General features: G+C 40.4%; 1 protein-coding gene across 1 annotated transcript in view; it reads left to right on the top strand.

Annotated features, from left to right (window-relative positions):
• FAT4 (FAT atypical cadherin 4) overlaps positions 1–22,633 on the top strand; it is a 140,966-nt gene that overhangs the window by 94,901 nt on the left and 23,432 nt on the right. The window contains 4 exon segments of the mRNA XM_081876537.1: positions 4,275–4,455; positions 9,048–9,298; positions 11,378–15,727; positions 20,271–20,375. Coding sequence (XP_081732663.1) covers positions 4,275–4,455; positions 9,048–9,298; positions 11,378–15,727; positions 20,271–20,375 — 4,887 coding nt within the window.

The following is a 22,633-nucleotide window of genomic DNA, read 5'->3' as shown; positions in this document are numbered from 1 at the left end:
ATGGTGGTCTGTTCTATACATGCAGGTTCTCAATAATGAGGAACCTCGATTGTGCATTCTCAGTGCTGTTTTATTTAACTCTAATAGCAGATGCTGGTTGAGTAGCGTGGTGATGTGCAAAGCAAATTTCCCAACTTATACATTTTCTCAAAAATTTCCTAGCAACAGTGGTCTCGGACTGCTGATGAAACAGAATGCTACAACTTATAAATTGAAAGTCTGTGAGTTAATTCTTCAGCTCCAAGGCTACAGAAAACTTAATTGCTAGGATAAGACCAGTAAAACCTGAACATATGGCAAGGAATACTTATCCTGTTGGTTAATCTTCAAGAGTCAAACAGGGTGTTTTTAAAGCATAATTCAATAACAAAGAAAAGGAAGGCTTACTGTGGGTTATGCAGAAGTCATTAAGGGGCAAGACTGACTTAGTCAGTGGTTTCTTAAATAACCTGATTTCCTAGTCTTCCAACAGCAATAACTTTTCCAAAGAGTTAAGTGATTTTTATATATATTTAAAGTTTGGGTTTTCTTTTCTTTTTTGTTTTTTTAATTGCAATGCAAAACCCACATTCCTGAAGCCCTATACTTAACAAGAGGATGTCATGCTTCACAGAATTTATGTGTATTCTTTTTGTGCCCACGGATCATAGGAAAGAATATAGAAAAGCATGGTGAATCAAAAATCTGCACCAAGCTGAAACAATCCATGTAGGTTTCACATTCCACTTTGACTACAAATATGAATTATAGTCTATACTTGACCTTCTAAATGCACTACACATATTTTTAGTATCACTTCAAAGTGCACATTGTCTTGACTTGATATTTTGAAAGGAGATATAACATCCAAAGTAAAATCATCTGGCTACGATCAGATACTGTGCAATATGGGTCATATCAACAATAATTTTCACATAGTTATCACTTCATAGATTTGGATGGCAGCTTTGCTGCATAGACAGATGATCTGCTAGCCTGTCCATTCCAAGCAAGAATTTCAAGCTCCCAACTTTCCAGGGATTTGTATTGCCCAATATTGTTTTGCTTTCCAGATTAAGGACATAGATAATTAGGAGCCTGATCAAAGCCCTCACTGTTTACTTTTTGGATAATAGTCTGTTTTGAATTCTGATCTGCAGAATTGTAAAACAGCTACTGTTTTCATTATGCTAAAGTGTGATTTACACATAACTCTGCAGTTACATGTGGGCCACTTGAAAGTCAAGTATATGATGTGCAACATGTCAGGCAATTCATGTACAGAATAGCCACATGGATCTGGCAGTTAGTATCATAGTTACAGACTGTTCAAGGCACTTTGTTTCAGAACATTCAGATCATTATAGTCCTTAGCATATAGTGGCTCAGGCTGTATTCAGACAGCACTTTATTCTGTTTTGCTGACTTTTCCTTACTTGATCATTTCTGCATTTTATGTGATCTTTCACACAGTGTAAAAGTCACCTCTGGGAATTTAGCAGAATATTGTGGAAGTTCAGTGTTCATTTCCATGTCAATTGCTTCCAGGAAAAAAAGTCTGTAACCCCATTATAACATGGAACATCACAGAAGTTTTGCACTGTAATTTTCCCGCTCTTTTCATGGATCACACCATGTGCTAAAATTGGGGATGGCATTCGTGCATATAGTCCTTTCCCACAATTTTCAGAACTGAACACAAAACAGAAGCATGCATGCACACAGGGGGTGGTAAAATTTCCAAAGATGTCTGCTGCTGTGTCACATCATGTTCACTGGTGTGAGGAAAACTTAGCACAACAAGGCAGTATATTGATCAAAAAGCCACAGTTCCATAACAAAACAGGTGATGCAGTGTGAAAAGAATGTTTGAAATCAGGACAGGATGATTAACATTGTAGCCAGGAAAACAATGCAATAATACCCACCCATAGTTTGCACATGTCACTAAGGAAAACCATTGCTTAGCATGAACAAGCCAATGTGCAACTTTCTGAAGAGGAGGGCATGGCTGCCGACTTTTTTCCTAGTTCTCCTTCTGTCATGATATCCACTGCTAAGCCATGGTTTGACTTAGCACGTTGTTCAAACCTGGGTTTGTGGTTTGTCTCCTCCAGATAAATCACAAAGGGTAAGAACAAACCTTTGTTTACCTTGGTTACATCTCATGGTTTGTCTCGAGCAAGACAGATCATAACCCACAGTAAGACAAATCATAGCAGCACAAGAGCAGGAAGACTGGGGGAGGAAAATCCATCCCCTTCCCCTTCTGCCAGGAAAAGTATCCTGTTAGTGAAATTCCTTTCATAGGAACTTAGGAAATTACGGTCTGTGCCGTTCTGGTGTTGTTCATCACACTTTTGTTTATTTAATTGTTTGAGGATGTCAATCCAATTAAGTTGCATTTAATTCTCCATGTTCTGTCCCCATAACTCTCCTGTTTTAGTATTTGTTTTAGAAGAGCATAGATTGATTTGCTGATTTGCCATTTCAATGTGTTGCGGTTAAAATAGGATGAATTCTAAACAACGAATAAATCATTTGCTATTTTATTACCAATTTAAAATCATAACAATGTACAGTATACAGGACTTTGCCTGGAATGTCAACAAACCACCCATCAATCTAAATACATTTACATGGATGTAAGCTTCACTGAAACAAAAAAAGATGCAAGTCCAAGTAAAAGTTTTTATGGTCGAGGAAGAAATCTGTATGTAGGCTTCACCATTAATATTGCTGGCCTGAAAACAACCACTGCAATCATAGGCACACTTGCTCGACAGCGAACCCCATTAAATTCTGTGTAACTTATTTTTGCATGAGCATTAAGGATCATCAGGGCATGTCAGCAAGATCTGTGTGAATTAGGGATCCTGGTACCTTCCAGATAAGAAGATTAAGAGGAGCCCAACTAGTTTGCCATACTGTTCTCATAATGGCCATCCAGATGCCTGAGGGAAGCCCAAGCACTAGAGCCCTCTCCCTTCCTTTGGTTTCTGGCAACTGGCATTCAGAAGCATTCAGTTGTGCAGGCAGAGCATAGCCATCATAGCTACTAATATAGCCTTCGTCCCTCGTTATTGGACTACAGTTCCCATCATCCTCAGCCAGACTCATCAATGGTCAGGAGATATAGTCCAAGGACACCAGGTTGCCTACCACTTTTGATCAGACTAAGAGTGAGTGAGCTTTGAGAACTAGAAAGCTACTTTTTTATTATTATGCTGGGCTGGAGGACCTGCTGTACAGTGTTGCCAGTTTTCACAGATTCCAAACTTCCATGTTTGTAATTTAAATTGGGGTTTTTTAATGGACAATTTTCTGCTTAGGGGCAGAAAACACTTGACATCATGGCACCACAGGAGCAGTATTTTTTTTAATTGACAAATTTCAGGGTGACAAAAAAAAAAAAACCTCTTTGGGGGTCAAATGTGGCCCGTGGGCAATGGGCTAGCCACCCTTGGCTTATATATTGACTGGTTTTTTTTTGGTAAGTGCTGGTTTTCTAAAATATTTCCAGAAAACAAAGGAGGCAAGAGACATGCTTACCTGAACCTTGAAACTTCATTTTTCTGTCCACTGAAATTTCAAGCAGGGTTTTTCAGCAATTTTCAGAATATGCTAAAACTCAGTGGCATTGAGGTATATGTGCAGGGTGAGCTATCATCATTCAGGGAAGCATTCTACATATACTTAAATGCACTCGCTATATTGTTATGTATGTTCCAGGGTGATGAACTAGTCTGCGCAGAGGTTGTCTGAGAGCAGGAGTCCTCTGTCAGCTGGCAGACATGCATCTGGATAGCAGATCCTTTGTGCAGCAGGCAGTTAAGCCTTCCCTCTTGCCCCCTGTTGCTTCTCTTCCCCGAATAGTCATAGCCGTATTTAGCATTTCTCTAACAAAAAGTGGCAGTCCAGATTTTGTTACACCTATTGGCATGCTCTTGTTCACTTTAGTGGCACTCACTGGATGACCAATTTCAGTCATCAAATTCATCCGGTTCACTGCAGGTCAGTTTTTGTGTATTGTTCTCGTTTCTCTTTGCAAGCAGCAAACCCTTTACTTGATAATACAAGATTCAAAGCTTTTCCTGTGTGACTTCATACTCTGAAAGTTCCAGAGGACCTTCTTTAAAAACAAAAGTGACCTTGCTCTTTGCATGGATTTGACTTTCTAGCTCTGTGAACTGTGACATGTTCATGTGTGAGATAATAAATGAAGAGTGGCATATCCAGTATTAGTATTGTAATTTGGGTAACCTCTAGCATTTCAAATATCTTTTCCCCCCTAGGAAGTCCTGCCCTTACTGGTACTGGAACTATTGCTGTCAAAGTAGATGATGTCAATGATAACGTCCCCAAATTTGCCTTCAATATGTATTCCAAAACCATTCCGGAGGACGCACCCACAGGGACAGACGTTTTGCTTGTAAATGCCTCTGATTCCGATGCATCAGTGAATGCTATCATCAGGTATGTTGCTCTTGTGGTGCTTCCGATGCTGTTTAATTTAGGTCCTGTTTCCTTTTCATGCTTTGGGAACAAAGGAGAAATGAGCATGTTGGGTTTTGTCTTGCATTGTTCACAAATACAACATGGTTCAGGGTTGGCCCAAGACTTTTTGCTGCTTGAGATGAAACAAAAAATATTGCCCTTCCTTTAAGGGTGCAAAGTACCCAAAGCCAGTTAACCTACTTTAGTATCTGAGGCAAAAATGTCAATAAAATTATAATAAATTAAATCAGCTGCTTCATGACACCAAAAATATGTTGCCTGAGGCCGTCATTTTATGGCCACCCTGGATTGGTTTGTGACAGTAATAATAATAATAATAAATTATTTATACCCCGCCCTCCCCGGCCAGAGCCAGGCTCAGGGTGGCTAACAGCAGTAAAATTACAATAAAAACATAATGGGGGGGGGGGGACAAAACAATTTAAAATACAGGTTAAAAATACAATTTAAAATGCATCCTCATTTTAATAATAGCCCATGGATCAAAACCATAAGGGGAGATGAACGAGATGAAATAGCTCTGTATTTAAGCCATTTGACTTAGGTGGGCTGAAAAAACACTGGGTTGTATCCAATAATGACTTTGCCACAAGAGTGTTTAGAAGCTGATCCCTAACTTTTCATGTAGTAAAAAGCTTTAGAATTGCTGGCCAATCTATTTCTCTTGCTCTTACTGAGCAAGTTCCGACAAAGTTCAGCATAAAAAGGAAGAATCTGTGTATGGCAATTGAACTGATTTCTTTGCGCCACTCAGCTTCTGAAAAGTCATCATTCGCTGGATTGGCTTTATGGCAAAATGGCTTGCACATTTCTACTGACACCTCCAAGTTTTACCAGTAAATCCGATTGCTGACTATATGAAAGAAAAAATTGAGAGGTTAAGTGGCAGTGACAGCCTGAGCAATTTGCTCAGAGGAGTGATGCGTTCCTAATGGAATGCAGAGAGATTGATGTTTGTTGCCAATTATCACTACCTGCCACTCAAGAAACCAGAATAGACCCTTTCTCAAGTGGTTTCAATGAGTGTAAATATTGGTTTATTGTTGCATAAAAGGCACAAACTGAGCTAAACGACTCACTACACTTTTTCTTTTCTTTGGAAATTCAAATTAGCTTTTTTTCAATAAGCAAAATATAAATCATAATTGTTTGTAGATATTAAAGTACAAGAGAAATAAGAACTTTAAAATATCAAAACACTGTAATTTTCTTCCATTTTTTTGAGCTCTGCTATCCTTGCCATCTGCCAGGTGTGCCTGATAAGCATCCAATCAAATTAATAAAATATGACATAATAATGCTTTTCATTACATGTCATTTTTCCCATGAAAATTTATGTTTTTTGAGAAGTCTTATAATCATGTGGAAATGGCATCACAAAATAGAGGTGGCTGTTACTTTCACTTCCTAGGATTATATATATATATATATATATATATTTGCTTTCGTAGATTTTCACGGGTACAGGAATGCAGGTTTTGGTGTCCTCGGGTGCCCCTATACACGAAGCCAAGCCAGAGCACAACTAAGTACAGTACAGCCATCTTCTCAGGAAAACTCTTCACAAAGTTCAAGAGGTCAAGACACAAAGACTTTAACAACTAATCCACACCTAATGACCCACCTAAGTGGTACTCAGGATATCACTCAAGAAATCACTCAAGATATCTCTCAAGTAATTAAGGAACAAAAGAAGAAAAGGCACACTAGCCTGGGAACTTCCTCTCTGCCCAGAACATTGGAGGCTATACACCACACCCCCTCTACAGTATTTATAGGAACTCAAACACTGAGATCCTGCTCTGTTCCAGTAACAAGAAGCCGAAAGCACCAGCCTGAAGATGACGAGTGAGACCTCGTCGAAACGTCGCCTAGACACCCCAACTTTTACACGGGAAGACACCCGAGGACACCAAAACCTGCATATATATATATATATATATATAGGGATTCGCTGTACAATCCTATTTTATTATTCTTACCCTGTGGCCCTAAAAACACAGAGGGCGGATATCAACTTTTATGCTGATTTGTAGTAATGCAGTTTTACAATTCTGTGCAACAAAACTTTTTTAAAAGGCCCAGATGCACAGTACATATACACCAGAGACTGTGCATTCAGTATTTTTGGTCCAATTTTATGGAACTTCCAGCTGAGGTCAGACACGCCCCCTCCCTGTTGAAATTCTGCTGCCTTCTGAAGGCCTTTAAAAAAAAATTCAGCAGGCATTTCAATTGAATTCAGATTTGATATTTTTAATTGATTTTTGTACACCACTTAGTCCAATTGTAATTGAGTGGTATATCACTTGTCAAAATAAAATTAAAATACCAAAAAAAAAAAAAAAAATGGAAACTTAAAAAGAGTTGATATATTACTATGGGGGAAATGGAATCAAGATTGCAGCCTTGGTGCGTAAGCTTTTTTAAAAAACAACAACAACAAACAAACAACCTCCCATTAGCTTTCGAAAATATGCTCCAATTCAGAATGAAACTATACATGGATTAAATGAATTATAAACCATAAGATACACAACCCAGAAAAGTTTGCACAGGTCATTAAAAAAGCCAAACCCATCAATAGGGGATTTAAGCAGGAAGTTTATGAAGATAGTGAACAGCATGGGTGCAGCCAGGATTTATGTTGGGGAGGAGCAGGCTTCATGTTGAGGGAGGAAGAACCTCGGTTAGTTAAGTATTTCTATTGATTTATCTGATTTAGGGGGCACCCATTGTGCACTGACTGGAGTGGTGACTTTATATTATTTTCAGTAGTATTCAGCCAGATATACCTTTAAAACTCCCAATGCAGCAGGAGAAGAGGTAGTTCTTCTATAGTCCATCTTCTTCTTTGTGTATTGCATTATAAACCTCAAGCCCTGGCCAGTTGAATCAGCTTGGGAAGACAGCAGGCAAGAGGACCAAGGAGGGAACAGGCATCAGAAGCCACAGCTGCCATATCTCCTATCACCACGGGGTAGTTAATGATAGATGACTGTTCTTCAGCTTCAAAGCAGGCAAACCTAAGGGAAAGTCATTCAATGAATGTGCAGTGACCACATTTTAGAGGCTGAAGGGATTTTGACACTTTAGCACTGCAGACTACCTTTTACCAAGTAGTCACAGAAAGACGATAAGTAGTTCATAGTAGTACTTTACAGAAGTGTCCTATTTTACAGAGGATAGCTCCTTTTAAAGAGAAAGGGCGACAAGGAAGGAGAGAATAAGAGCCTTGATAGTTTTAAATGGGTGAAGCAGTTATTACTGTTGCATTCCAGTTGCAATTGATTCAGTTCTGTGTGACAGATTATCTACTTCGAAGGACTCTGTCAAGTGGGCATGAAATTGACCCAATGTACAACTGTCTTTCTATGTCAAAACACATGGGATGTTATTCACCCTGGAAGTTATCACAATCAAGATCACCTTAGGAGCTGCAGCAAGGCTTAAAATGTAATGCAGCAGCAGGTAGCCCTATCCTCATCCTAAATCAGAATCCCCACATTTTGAAAGCCAGGGAATAGTTTGATAGCAGAATACTTCTGTCAGTCCCAGATGTGACACTCATCTGAAAATTGCCTCTTGGGACTCAGTGATGTGGAAAGTTTCTGTCTCTCTTCCTCCTCCTCTCTCTATAAACAAATAGCACTTCATTATGCGGTCATGACTTTTCTATTAAATAATAACTGAGCAATTATTTTGCTACCTAGGGCATTTTCCTAGGATAAATAGCTGGTTATGACCAATTGCTATATTCGCTCCATCTGTCTATTGGCAGCATCTCAGGCATTTGATTGAAAACCGCAAATAAAATATTTCTAAGTATTTATCATAACGTCAAGCTTCTGAATAATTCAAAAATGGTGTTGTTGCTGCTTCCAGTTGTGGAAGAACTCATTTTGTATATGTGCAACATTAGTGTCCTTTTTGTGTTACTTATGCAAAGGGGTAAAACACACTATGGGGTGGCCCAAGGCACTATTTAACTTCTGTGTGAAGCTTTTTAAACCCTGTGGGTGGGTGGTTTCCATGTCCAGGAAACAGGACAATTTATGTGTTCTGGATGGGGTTCCTTACCCTCAGAAGGAAAAGATGAATAGTCTAGAGGTGCTCCCAGACCCATCTTTGTCACTTGAAGCAGGTCTGTATAAGGCAGGGCTTTTGTCAGTGGTGGCACCCTAGATTTCGGAGCTTTTTCTTACGGAGACTTATCTGATCACGGCACTAACAAGGTTTCATATGGTAAATCAAGACCATTCAGCAGCAACTATTTGTTGTTTTTATGTCCATATTTAGCTCTGTCATTTTATCACTGCTGGAGCTGTGATTATGTTGTTTTGACTTTGCTTTTGTACGTTTGTTTTATATTGATGTTAATCTGCCTTGTAAATCCTTTTGGATGAAAGAGAATAATATAAATATTTTAAATAAATATAAATACTTTGATTCCCTGCCTGTAGAATTTACAGTTTGTCAACATATAAAGCAGCATATTTCATACTAAAATGGGTATGAAAAGCGTCTCTCCCTCCTTGTACTTTTTGCAGCTATAGTCTCAGTGGTGGAAACTCACAGTTCACAATCAACCCTTCAACCGGGCAGATCATTACAAGTGCTCTGTTGGATAGAGAGGCTAAGGAGAACTACACTTTGATCGTCGTGGCCAAGGATGGTGGTTTCCCAAAGGCTCTTTCCAGTTCTACAAGTGTCCTTGTCACTGTTGCAGATGTCAATGACAATCCTCCCAAATTTCAGCACCACCCTTATGTCACTCATATTCCCTCACCAACAAGTTCAGGTAAGCTGATAACAGCAACATGATACTAACCTTACAGTTTTTATAGCACAGAAAGAATCCAAGATAACAAGAGGGGAAGAGACTTTTAAATCTTACTGACCCCTGAGGTTTTGTTATTGTTATCTATAGCTTATTAGGGTTTTCACTAGCGCTGCACTAATTTTTGGGAGGAATACACTTTTCATACAAAATATGTTAACTACCGTATTTTTCGCTCTATAACACGCACCTGACCATAACACGCACATCGTTTTTAGAGGAGGAAAACAAGGGAAAAAACATTCTGAATGAAACAGTGGATGTATCATTTTTGGGCTTCATGCTGTGGCCACAGACATGTGATCTGATGGTGAATTTGGGGTGACCCAGTGCAAAAATCCTGAGAATTCCTGTGGATCCATGCTTTGTAACCACGTTTTTGCACCATTGCAGCCCCAGGCAACAGTGGGTGCGTGATTTTTTTGGTGCAGGCTGTAGCCATGGACATGCTATGTGATTTGATGGTGAATTTGGGGTGACCCAATGCAAAGATCCTGAGAATCCCTGTGGATCCATGCTTTGTAACCACGTTTTTGCACCATTGCAGCCCCAGGCAACAGTGGGTGCGTGATTTTTTTGGTGCAGGCTGTAGCCATGGACATGCTATGTGATCTGATGGTGAATTTGGGGTGACCCAATGCAAAGATCCTGAGAATCCCTGTGGATCCATGCTTTGTAACCACGTTTTTGCACCATTGCAGCCCCAGGCAACAGTGGGTGCGTGATTTTTTTGGTGCAGGCTGTAGCCATGGACATGCTATGTGATCTGATGGTGAATTTGGGGTGACCCAATGCAAAGATCCTGAGGATCCATGTGGATCCATGCTTTTTAACCACGTTTTTGCACCATTGCAGCCCCAGGCAACAGTGGGTGCGTGATTTGGGGGGGGGGGCAGGCTGTAGCCATGGACATGCTATGTGATCTGATGGTGAATTTGGGGTGACCCAATGCAAAGATCCTGAGGATCCATGTGGATCTATGCTTTGTAACCACATTTTAAGTGGGGAGCGAAGGAAAAACAAAGAAGGGACATGAGAGGGGTGTGCAGAGAAGCTGCTGGCTAAGAATGCAGGAGAGGGATTTAACGGGAGGGAGGAAAGAAAGGCAAAAGTTTCCCCCCACCCAAGCCAGCCATCTCTCTCTCTCTCTCTCTCTCTCCCTCCCTCCCTCCCTCCCTCCCTCCCTCCCTCCCTCCCTCCCCCTCTCTCTCTCCCTCCTCCCTCTCTCTCTCCCTCCCCCTCTCTCTCCCTCTCCCCCAGCAGCACCGGAGCACAGAGAGGAATTCCCCTTTGCTTGCCTGGAGGGGAGGGGCTTTCCCTGCTCTTTGTTCCATTTCAGCAAACACAGCAACGAAACAGAGGAGGGTGGTCAGTAAGACCCTGAGGCAGAATGCAGGAAAGCAGCCGCTTCCTCTTTTCAGTTTTCCCTTCTCCGTGAAGCGCCGCGATTTGATTTTTGCCTGATTTTTCGGCTCCAGGGACCACACATTCGCTCTATAACACGCACAGACATTTCCCCTTCTTTTTTAGGAGAAAAAATCTGCGTGTTATAGAGGGAAAAATACGGTAAATCCTGTCCTAAATACAGTGGTACCTGGGTTTAAGTATAGCCCTGTTTACGAACTATTCGGTATACGAACTCCGCAAAACCAGAAGTAGTGTCTTGGTTTGCGAACTTTACCTTGGTTTATGAACAGAAGCCAAACTCATGAGATCCCAGCACAGTAGCAAGTTTTGGTATCATAACCTGTTGTGTGAACTATGTAAATTTCAAAATGTTGCCTTCCATGCTGCATTGCTTTCAGTGAGATTTAAATATGCATAAATATGCTATTGGTCAAGGATGCCTATAACATCCTAAATACCTCCTAAGTATGAGCAATACATCTGCTAGTGGTTGTAATTTATTTATTTTTAAGTTTTATTTACAGTCTTTGTATATTGTCCAATAACTTAACATTCTCTGGTTATGAACAGTTGCATGAGTATTAATGTTCCATTTCACAGGATTAATTACCTTATTTTTGTCTTCCTTTGCAGGTACATTTGTATTTGCGGTGACAGTTACAGATGCTGATGCAGGACCTAATGCTGAGCTTCACTATTCCCTGTCAGGGAAGAATTCTGAAAAATTCCACATTGATCCATCACGAGGAGCGATTATGGCTGCCGAACGACTGTCTGGCACTTCTGAAATGACATTTTCTGTTAATGTTAAAGATGGTGGCTCGTTGCCAAAGACAGATTCTACAACTGTGACTGTAAGATTTGTAAATAGAGCAGATTTTCCTCGAGTTCAGGCTGAACAGCACACTTTCACATTTCCTGAAAATCAAGCCGTTGGCACTTTTGTCACTTCAGTTTCTGGATTGTCATCGAGAGGCGACTCTTTGTCTTACTATATTGCTAGCGGTAATCTTGGCAACACCTTTCAGATCGACCAACTAACAGGACAGGTCACCATCAGCCAACCCTTAGACTATGAAGCAATACAGAAATACGTCATCTGGATTGAGGCGAGAGATATGGGCTTTCCGCCATTTTCTTCTTACGTAAAATTGGAAATGACAGTGATAGACATAAACGATAATGCACCACTATTTGAACGAGATCCTTTAATTTCTGAAGTACTAGAAAACCTCTCACCTTCTAAAATAATTACTGTAACTGCTGTGGACAAGGACAGTGGCTCTAATGGACAGTTAAATTATGAAATTGTCAGCGGCAATAAGGAGAACAGCTTCAGTATCCATCGTACCAATGGGGAAGTCAGAAGTGTCCGACCTTTAGATCGGGAGAATGTGGCCCATTATACACTTACTATCAAAGCTTCAGACAGAGGTGTACCTGTTCAGAGTACCACCGTCCGGGTGCTTATTAATGTGTTGGATGAAAATGATAATGCACCCAAATTTTCTCAGATATTCAGTGCTCTTGTACCTGAAAATGCACCTTTGGGTTACACTGTAACACGAGTCACAACATCAGATGAAGATATTGGAGCAAATGCTGTCAGTAAATATTCAATAAGGGATACAAGTATACCTTTTGTCATAAACCCCAATACAGGAGATATAACAATCAGCAGACTTCTGAACAGGGAAGATACAGATCGCTACAGAATCCGAGTTTCAGCACATGACTCTGGGTGGACAGTAAGCACAGATGTGACCATATTTGTAACAGACATCAATGACAATTCCCCACGATTTACAAAACCATCCTATTACTTGGATTGCCCTGAGCATAATGAAGTTGGATCACGAGTGATCCAGATATCTGCAACAGATCCAGATGAAGGATCCAACGGGCAAGTCTTCTACTTCATCAAATCCCAGTCAGAGTTTTTCCGAATTAATGCTTCTACGGGAGAGATTTTCAATAAGCAACCTTTAAAGTTCCAAAACTCCAGCGGCCCCAGTAATGTCAATCTAAACAGGCACAGTTTCATCGTTACCTCATCAGATCGAGGCAGCCCTCCCTTGCTGAGCGAGACAACAGTCACAATCAACATCGTGGATAGCAATGACAACGCTCCCCAGTTTCTCTTTAGTCAATATTTTACACCTGTTACTAAAAATGTAGCTGTTGGTACCAAACTAATTAAGGTAACTGCCATTGATGCGAAAGACTTTGGTCTAAATTCAGAAGTGCAATACATTCTCTCAAATGACAACCTAACAGGTAAATTTGAACTGGACAGTAACACAGGCTGGATTTCAGTAGCATCGCCACTGAGGAATGATATGAATAAAAACTTTCTAATCAAAGTAAAAGCAAAGGACAAAGGTAACCCTCCTCTCTCATCAGAAGTGCCTGTGCAAATAGTTGTTACAGAGGAAAACTATCACACGCCAGAGTTCTCTCAAAGTCATATAAGTATAACTGTCCCCGAGAGTAATGCTGTTGGAACTATTCTCAGGACTGTGTCGGCAAGGGACAAAGATACAGCTATGAATGGACTTATCAAATACAACATTTCTTCTGGAAATGAGGCTGGGAACTTTGCAATTAATGCATCTACTGGTGCATTAAGGCTTGCCAAACCCCTTGATTATGAGCTTTGCAAAAAACATGAGATTACTGTGAGTGCTGCAGATGGCGGATGGGTTGCTAGAACAGGCTACTGTAGCATTACCATAGATGTTATTGATATGAATGATAATTCTCCAGCTTTTAGCCCAGAAGACTACTTTCCAAGTGTTTTAGAAAATGCCCCTAGTGGAACAACTGTCATTCGTCTCTCTGCAACTGATGCTGATTCCGGATCTAATGCTGTAATTGCATATGCGGTTCAGTCTTCAGACAGTGATCTGTTTGTTATTGATCCTAATACTGGAATCATCACCACCCAAGGCTTTTTAGATTATGAAACAAAGCAGAGCTATCATCTCACCATAAAGGCCTTTAACGTTCCCGATGAAGAAAGGTGCAGCTTTGCGAATGTCAACATCCATTTAAAAGGAGCAAACGAGTATGTGCCACGATTCGTGTCCAAGCTTTACTATTTTGAGGTTTCCGAAGCAGCTTCTAAAGGCACCATTGTGGGAGAAGTCTTTGCAAGTGACCGCGATATGGGAACTGACGGAGAAGTCCACTATCTGATCTTCGGCAATAGCAGAAAAAAGGGTTTCCAGATTGATGACAGCAGTGGGCAGATTTATGTCACAGGACCTCTCGACAGGGAAAAGGAAGAACGGATCTCTCTGAAAGTGCTTGCAAAAAATGCCGGCAGCATTCGTGGTGCAGATATTGATGAAGTGGTTGTGAATATCACGATATTAGATGCCAATGACCCCCCTGTTTTCAGCTTCATGGTATACAACGTACAAATCAGTGAAGGCGTTCCTGTTGGGACCCACGTGACATTTGTAAGTGCCTTCGACTCTGACTCTCTCCCAAGCTGGAACAGGTTTTCCTATTTTATTGGCAATGGAAACAACAACGGTGCCTTTTCTATTAACCCACAGACAGGACAGGTTACAGTGACTGCAGAACTGGATAGAGAAACTTTACCAGTGTACAACCTATCTGTGTTAGCCATTGACTCAGGATCACCGTCAGCAACAGGTAGTGCCTCTTTATTGGTGGCTTTGGAAGATATCAACGACAATGGACCCACCCTCTCCACCACAGAAGGAGAAATAATGGAAAATAGCCGGGCAGGGACACTTGTGTTGAATCTTCAGTCATCCGATCCTGATCTTCCTCCAAATCAGGGCCCCTTTTCTTATTACTTGCTTAGCACTGGCACAGGAACCAGTTATTTCAGTCTCAGCACTGCTGGAGTTCTGACCACAACTAGAGAAATTGACAGAGAACAAATTTGTGATTTCTACTTGTCAGTGATTACAAGAGACTCGGGCATTCCTCAGATGTCTTCCACAGGAACTGTGCACGTAAAGGTAATAGATCAAAATGATAACCCGTCACAACCCAGAACAGTAGAGATCTTTGTCCATTATTTTGGCAATCTGTTCCCTGGTGGAACATTAGGCAATGTAAAACCTCAGGATCCAGATATTTTAGACAGTTTCCAGTGCTCTCTTACATCAGGAGTTACAAGCCTCTTCCATATTCCAGCAGGCACTTGTGATTTAAATTCCCTGGCAAGATCTACCGATGGGACATTTGATCTCACAGTCCTGAGCAATGATGGGCTACACAACTCAGTCACTAGCAGTATCCGAGTTTTCTTTTCAGGATTCAGTAATGCCACACTTGATAACAGCATTCTCCTTCGTCTCAGTGTGCAATCCGTGAGAGAATTTTTGACCAACCACTACCTTCATTTTCTGCGAATTGCCAATTCACAGTTAACCGGATTAGGGACTGCTGTGCAACTCTATGGGGCTTATCAGGAGAGCAACCGGACTTTCTTGATGGCAGCTGTGAAACGGAACAGCTATCAGTATGTGAATCCAGGTGGTGTGACTACCTTCTTTGAAAGCATCAAAGAAATCCTTTTCCGTCAAAGCGGAGTTCGAATAGAGTCTGTGGATCATGACTCGTGTTTACAAAATCCTTGTCAAAATGGCGGCAGCTGCTTGAAAAAACTGGTTGTGAGCCCTAAGCTACAGAGCCACGAGAGTATCCCAGTGATTGTTGTGGCAAATGAACCTCTCCGGCCTTTTACATGTAGGTGTATGCCAGGATATGATGGCACACTGTGTGAAACAGACATAGATGAATGTCTCCCATCACCTTGCCACAATGGAGGGACTTGCCACAACCTGGTGGGCGGATTCTCTTGCAGTTGTCCCAGTGGTTTTACTGGAATGGCCTGTGAGAGAGATCTCAACGAGTGCCTCTCGGGCCCTTGTAAAAATGGTGCTCTCTGCCAGAACTTCCCAGGAAGCTTCAACTGTGTCTGCAAAACTGGATATACAGGTAATTTTTTCTTCTATGTGTGTGATTGTTCTGAATGCAACACAGAGATGAACTAGTGGTATTACCTATGAAGGAGCATCTAATCATAGGCACTCCTACTGGCAATTCAGACCTAGATGTATTATTTATTTAGCACATGTGTATTCTGCATTTTTCCATAATGGAACTCAAGGTGGCTTATGTGGGGCTTCCAGTTGCCCCCCGATCCCCGCAGGAACTGATCAGATCTGGACCTGCTTTGCTTCCATAAGGTGATTACACTGTGTGTCTTCAGTTAGCTCACGCCCCAAGTTTATCATCCCATCATCTGCTGTTCGTGAAAACAAGGATCCCACTTGCACCATACATTCAAAGCATTATTATACCACTTTAAACAGTCATGGCATCCTCCACCAAAGAATCATGGGAACTGTATTCCCAGAATTCTTTGGGGGAAGTCATTAAATTGGTATAATAGTGCTTTAAATGTACATGTGGAAGGAGCCTAGGTCTAAAATTAAACAGTGGATTTTTTGTTAATGCTTTTTGCCAGAAATTAGCTAAGCGTCAAAGCGTGCATGGTTCCATCCTACTTATCTGCCAGACAGAGCCTTGTGTAAAAAATCATAATCAGGATTTTCAGCCTTTCTATTAAACATATCAGTTAGATATAGAGTGATGCCTCTTAGCTTTCTGCCAGGAAAGTATCGAGAGCCATCAAATGCATCTCCATTTAAATAGCATATGTGGCAACTGACACATGTTCACTGTTAGAGCCGCCTTGACATAAAAGACACTGATGGGATCTTTCTATGTATGCGCCATCAGTATAGCCTGCTGAGCCTCAGGTCACAAGTAATTATTCGTAATTGAATGGCTGTTCTAATTAACCTAATGATCTGAGATTGTGTTTCGCAGTGAATCATCACATCAAATTATTTGGCCAGCAGCGTAGCAGAACAATTCCATGCCACAATTGCGGGTAACCTTTTAAGTCATTAGCATCAGAGGTTAAATAGGCATGTACTTGCCAGCTCACTGGGACACCTCAGCAGAACACTCATTTTAACAATAGCACACAATGCAGTCACATCAGTCCTGTAGCTTGTAATTGGGGTTAATGAAACTACAGTGATTTGCTGAGGTGACTGTCATGCCTGACGCTTGTCACATACAGTATTTCCCCACATTGTAACACATTAATTTTTCCCCCATCTGCTGAAAGCAGAAATATGTCATGGAAGAAATTTGAAAAGTAATGTGTGTGTGTGTGAGAGAGAGAGAGAGGGAGGGAGGGAGGGAGAATTAAGTGTTCCCATAGTGTGGGTTATGCTCTTGCATTCCCTCTCCAAAAATAAAAAGGCAATATGGTAGCAGACATAATACACCCATGTTAGAAATGTAAAGCGGCAGTGTTTTCTCCTAGGAGAGAATAATTGTAAAAGAGGAAAATCAGTGTAACTCATTGATTGAATTGACAATTTACAAATATATCACAAAACAGCCCAAAGTAGGTTTGAAAACAATACAAAAGGAACACTGAAGGCAGAGACCTTTTCATCCTGTTCATAACAAAAACCTAAAATATATGTTACTAGCAGCCTCGTTCCCAGTATTGCTTGGGAATCCTTAGGAACCAAAAGAGTAGACCTTTTGAGATTAATAAAATACACTTAGTCCTGTTCATTAATTTCAGTGGGTCTATTCTGAGTGACTTAGTAGAATACCATCCTATATGTATGTATGCATGACCCCTGTCTGGATCAAGGCAGCTGCTCTTCTCTGTAGCTTCTGTTGTTTTCTAAAGCAAGCTTTCCTTCTTTTCACTGTAAGTCTGAGTTCATCAATTATAGACCACTAGAATGGCTTCCCTTACCTTGCTGAGGGGGTACACAGGTTTTTTCACTGATTTATTATGTTTGGCCAGCTGCATTTCACTTCATCACTCTATAGAAGCAATTAGGCTCATTGCAGTGAGCGCAACCATAATGAAAGATTACATCAGTGTAACACTGAGGTTTAAGCAATCTGTTATAATTATGTCTATTAATGATGATCATATTTTGTTTTGGAACGAATCAGTTGCAAGATGGGATATATCAGATGACATACAGTAGTGTGTTGTCTGCCCTTTCCATGAACCCCTCAGTTCCTCTTTTCTGGACCTTTTTAGGATGAGTTTTTTGGAATCAATTCAGTTTTTTAAGCAAGAAGTTGATCTGAAAGAGACTGCCATCTTAGAAAAGTCTAACGTTATCTTAAATCAGTTCTTCCCAACAACTGTATGCAAATACTCCATATAAAGCAATGATAACTGAAAGGCTTTTCATACGGTTGTCAGTGAATCAACAAAGCAGAAACTTAACTCATTTCTCCCCATCCTTGCTGGGACATGCTGGTTGACTGGAGATTCAGTTGCATATTATCCAACTGTCATTATTTACCAGGAATGCAGAGAACTGGTTCTCTCTTCATGCTAAACCAAACCATGGCTTAGAGTATGTAGGTTTCCAAAGAGAGGATCATATCCCATTTGCCCCTCCCTGTCATTCTGTTGCTGCTATCCTGAGCTATGCCATGGCTTGGCTTAGTGTGTTGTCCAAACCCAGGGTCATGGCTTAGCTTTTTCCAGACTAACCATGAGCTGTAAACAAGTCCCCCCCCCCCGGTTTACAGCCTGTGGTGAGCGACCCATGAGCCTGGGTAGGGTTGCCATATGTCCTCTTTTCCCAGGACACGCCCTCTTTTTCATGGTTAGAGTTGTCATAGCGATCCATAGTTAAAAGTAGAAGTCAGCAAATGTGTCCTCTTTTTTGCTCTTCAAAATATGGCACTCCTACCCATAGAACAATCATATTATCATGATGTTGAATTCCCCCCAGCCTTCAATCTATATATAGTAATACCTGTGGGTAAGTTGGATATAACTCAGTGGGGCTTATATCTGAGGAGACATGTACAGCTTTGGGCTATTCTTTCTGAGTTTTTCTGTTAAAAAATGATAAAGATTATGTGGCTCCTATTCCAGATCCTCACAGTTTATCTTTGGGCATGCATGTACAGAATAGCTAGTAACCTATCAAAATTAGTCATTGCCCAGTTTGGTTGAAAATGGGCAAAGTGCTCAAAATCCGTGAAATTGAAACTTGTAGATGAGCCTCTTGTAGACCTTCAGAGTTCATGAATCCAGTCATTTGGTGATTTGTTTAACTTCAGGGCATAATTTACCCAAGCAAATCACTAGTTTCTCTCATCAAAACATTATTATTTGAACCATATGCAATTAATTATAGAGCTGTGAAATGTTTTGGAGGGGAAAAAATAGCCTGAGGAATGTATTTTAAAAAACCAACCCATCTTCAGGCTTGCAAATTTAATTAAATTCAGTGGAGAAATCTTTACAAAAGGCAATAAAACTGTGCAGCTTGCACCATGCAGCGAACCCTTGCAGTGATGAACGGCGTCCAAGTAAGTTCTATCATGAAGTGACAAAAAATGAGAATGCAACGATTGAAGGTTAGGGCAAAGCTACACATTACGTTAGTCACATTTTTAAAACAGTTTGAAGCAGCTGTGCGAGGCCCTGCTCTGGAATACAGTCCCAAGCAGGTTTCTCTACAAAATAACAGTCTACCAGCTTCTTCTTCTTCTTCTTCTTCTTCTTCTTCTTCTTCTTCTTCTTCTTCTTCTTCTTCTTCTTTTGAAAACATCACCTTCAGGGGAGAATAGCAGCCATAGGAAATTTTCAGAGGCAAATCTGTGCAGGATTCAGATCAAGATCTCGGCTGGCTTTTCTTTCAAAATAGAAGTGGCAGCATTTTAGAATGCAGTTTGAGGCTCAACTCTGTTCATGTTAGCATGTAGAGAACTTCCATGCTCTGAGCAGTGGCCAGTTCTTATTGGAATAACTTATTGTTGCACGTCAATTTTAGGAAGTTATGACTAGGGCTGGACAAGTTTGTCAGTTTCAGTTTGTCCCAGTTTCTCATTTTTCCCAATCTTAAATTCAGTTCTCCATATTTCTACATCAGTATGAGTTTATATATATATATTTAAATATTATCCTCATGAAAATTGTCAGCATTTTAATTCACATTGCTCCTATTAGACACATTTGCAAAGCATCTCCCCATAATACAATACATATCAGAAAGATATGCATATACCCCAGCACAAGCATTTTTATACACATTACTTGGCTGGAGAACTGCATTGTGATTTTTGAGGAATGGCTGTTTCTCAGTTCAGGTCCTGTTTCAGAAAACGCAGGTTTACTTCAAATGCAAACTGAATCGAATTTCTGCACCATCCCTAGTCATGGCAATTGCTCTCCATGAAAGTATTACAAGTTAATTCCACATCAGTATGATGTTCAGTGTTTCTACATTAAAAATATAATAATAAAAACTCACTCCAGAATATAGAGAATGAAACTCACTTTTAAATTAAACAAATTATTTCTGGGCTCCAGTTACAACTAATGCAAATTATCCCACTTTGTTCATAATGCAAATTGCCTAAGTGCAACTCAGTTTCCATATGGTACTGTCTTCTACTATTGCAGGAAAAATGTGTGACTCCACCGTCAATTACTGTGAATGCAACCCCTGTTTCCATGGAGGATCCTGTCAAAATGGAGTGGAGGGATACTACTGTCATTGTCCATTTGGTGAGTAGAAATTTGGTACTTTATTCAGATTTTCTTGCAGAATCCTAATCCTTTTGACCCTAGCCCCCAAATACAACCACCTATGGATTTTATAGCTTACTTATTAATTTTTATATGATAATATTGTTTTAATCAGAATAAAGCAAAGCAATGTGACTTGGTTGGTCAGTTACCATCTGGCAGGAAACCAAACAAAGAACTGGAGTAGTCAAAAAAAGGTGAGGCAGGATCTCCAAATGCTACAAAATTTTATCTGTTGTGAGCCCAACATGTTTTGCAAGAAATTTTTTATTAATGGCATCTTAGCAAGAATCCTGACACACCAGGGATGTTGCAGTATTCACAGGAAATAATTACAGTATCTGTAGATTAGTGTGTCAGAACTGTTGCTTAAAAAAAAAAAACAAAATAAAAATCTAAAACCCTTTGGACTCACAATAAATGATATTTTGCAGGACCTAGAGTTTCTTTTCCTCCTTTTTCTGTCAATTGCCATTACAAAGATAAGAAGAATGCCTACCGAATCATACTGAAAACCTATCTTGTTGCATGTTGTGTTGCTCATGGTAACCAACCAGATACCTATGGGAAGTCTACAAAAGGACATGAGGACCATTGGTTCTCTCCCTTCTGCTGGGCTTGGTGGCCTTCCATAGAGCCTCCTGCATTGTAAACCCTACACACCGCTAGTGAGTGAAGAAGTACATCATTGGTCTGTGCTGAATTTCCCACCATTTAATTTATTTGGATGTTACCTCAGGTTCTGCATAATGTGAAAGATAATCTACACTCCTCTTACTTCCTCCACACCATGCATAATTTTATAAAACTCTATCATCTCTCCCATTTCTTGCCTTCCTCCACCAGTCCCTAGTTTGAAGATAATATTCTAGAAGGAGAAAGATGGCACTTTTCTTTACCTTTCTCCATTCTACAATATTGTCTTCAAAAAAGACCATTAAAAGCCTGGGCAAAAAGTATAGTATTTACCTGGAGACAGAACATTAGTAGAGTAGATACCTGTTGAAGAGATGTGGTGAGGGAGATACACAGCTAAAGAAGTTCCACAAATAAGATTAGCTACCCTGCCTCTGAAGGTGGAGACATCAAAGCAGGGCATCTGCTGAAGACATCTTGATGAGGTTTGAAGAAACTCTTAATTTCCATACGCCTTGGGAGCCTCGGTTAAACTGGAGTTCTCAAAGTTAGTAGCATACACAGTTCCATTTCAGCTTTATTCAGCAATGGTCACATATGTAACACAGAAATTGATTAAAGGTAGGCAAAGGAAATTCACACACTGGATGGAAGGGGTGTGTGAAGGTTAAGGAAATCTTGCATCCCACTCCAAATCTCCACACTGTGTTTTTGTTTGACATCTGCACCTGGTCCATGGCAGATCACATGTAATTCCTGAATGGGGCTTTGGTACTTTGAAAACCCTGTGACAAGGAACAGCTGTAAAAGCACAGGATAAGTGAGGGCATTTGAACCACAAAACATTAAAGAGCTGGGAAATATCATGCCCCAGTGCCTCAGAGGTATCAGACATCCCAGTATAACACAATTACTTATAATGTTATAATTATTAAAGCTTCTCTTAAACGTATGTAAAGGTATGTCAAAATCAAACTACATTATATTTGCAGCAATTGTGCCTTATTCCTGCAATCATTGCCAAGCAGTATTCTCAAGAAATTTATGGATGAAGCCAGAAAGACTTCTCTTTTTTTTGAAGGACCAATATATGGTAGCAATTATAGAAGAACTTGGAAATCACTAGCTTAGCCCGTGAGCCTGCTGTGTATAGAAAATGTAAGAGGAGATACAGCATCTGGCTACAATCACATACAAGTCTTGCATGAACTTAAAATCCATGTTAAATTACCACTGATCATATAAAATAGAGCTGTTGCATCTATATCTGTTTGTAAGTTTTGGCTGGCACAGCTTCCCATCACATTTCTCCCAAATAATCATTATGGGGAGAAGGGGAAATTAGGTTCAACTCACCTATTCTATTATCACAGATGATGTCTTCCAAAGGATTCCCTTCTTCATTGCTAAAGGAAGCATTCTAGCAAGGAAAGAAAGAGGTGATTCTTCTTTACAGGAAGGAGCTGGGGCAATGAAGGAGCTCATTCTTCTTCCCTGATGCTCCTCAGTCCTATTCCATTCTAATGTCCAATTCCAATTCTCCCAACTCTAAGCTAGGAATGGAGGAGAAATGTGGTTCAGTTCATCCTTCAAGATAGATC

The sequence above is a fragment of the Podarcis erhardii genome (genome assembly GCF_964252035.2).
Source record: "Podarcis erhardii genome assembly, chromosome: 9".
Taxonomy (NCBI): Eukaryota; Metazoa; Chordata; class Lepidosauria; order Squamata; family Lacertidae; genus Podarcis; species Podarcis erhardii.
This window is presented reverse-complemented; position numbering and strand designations above follow the sequence as displayed.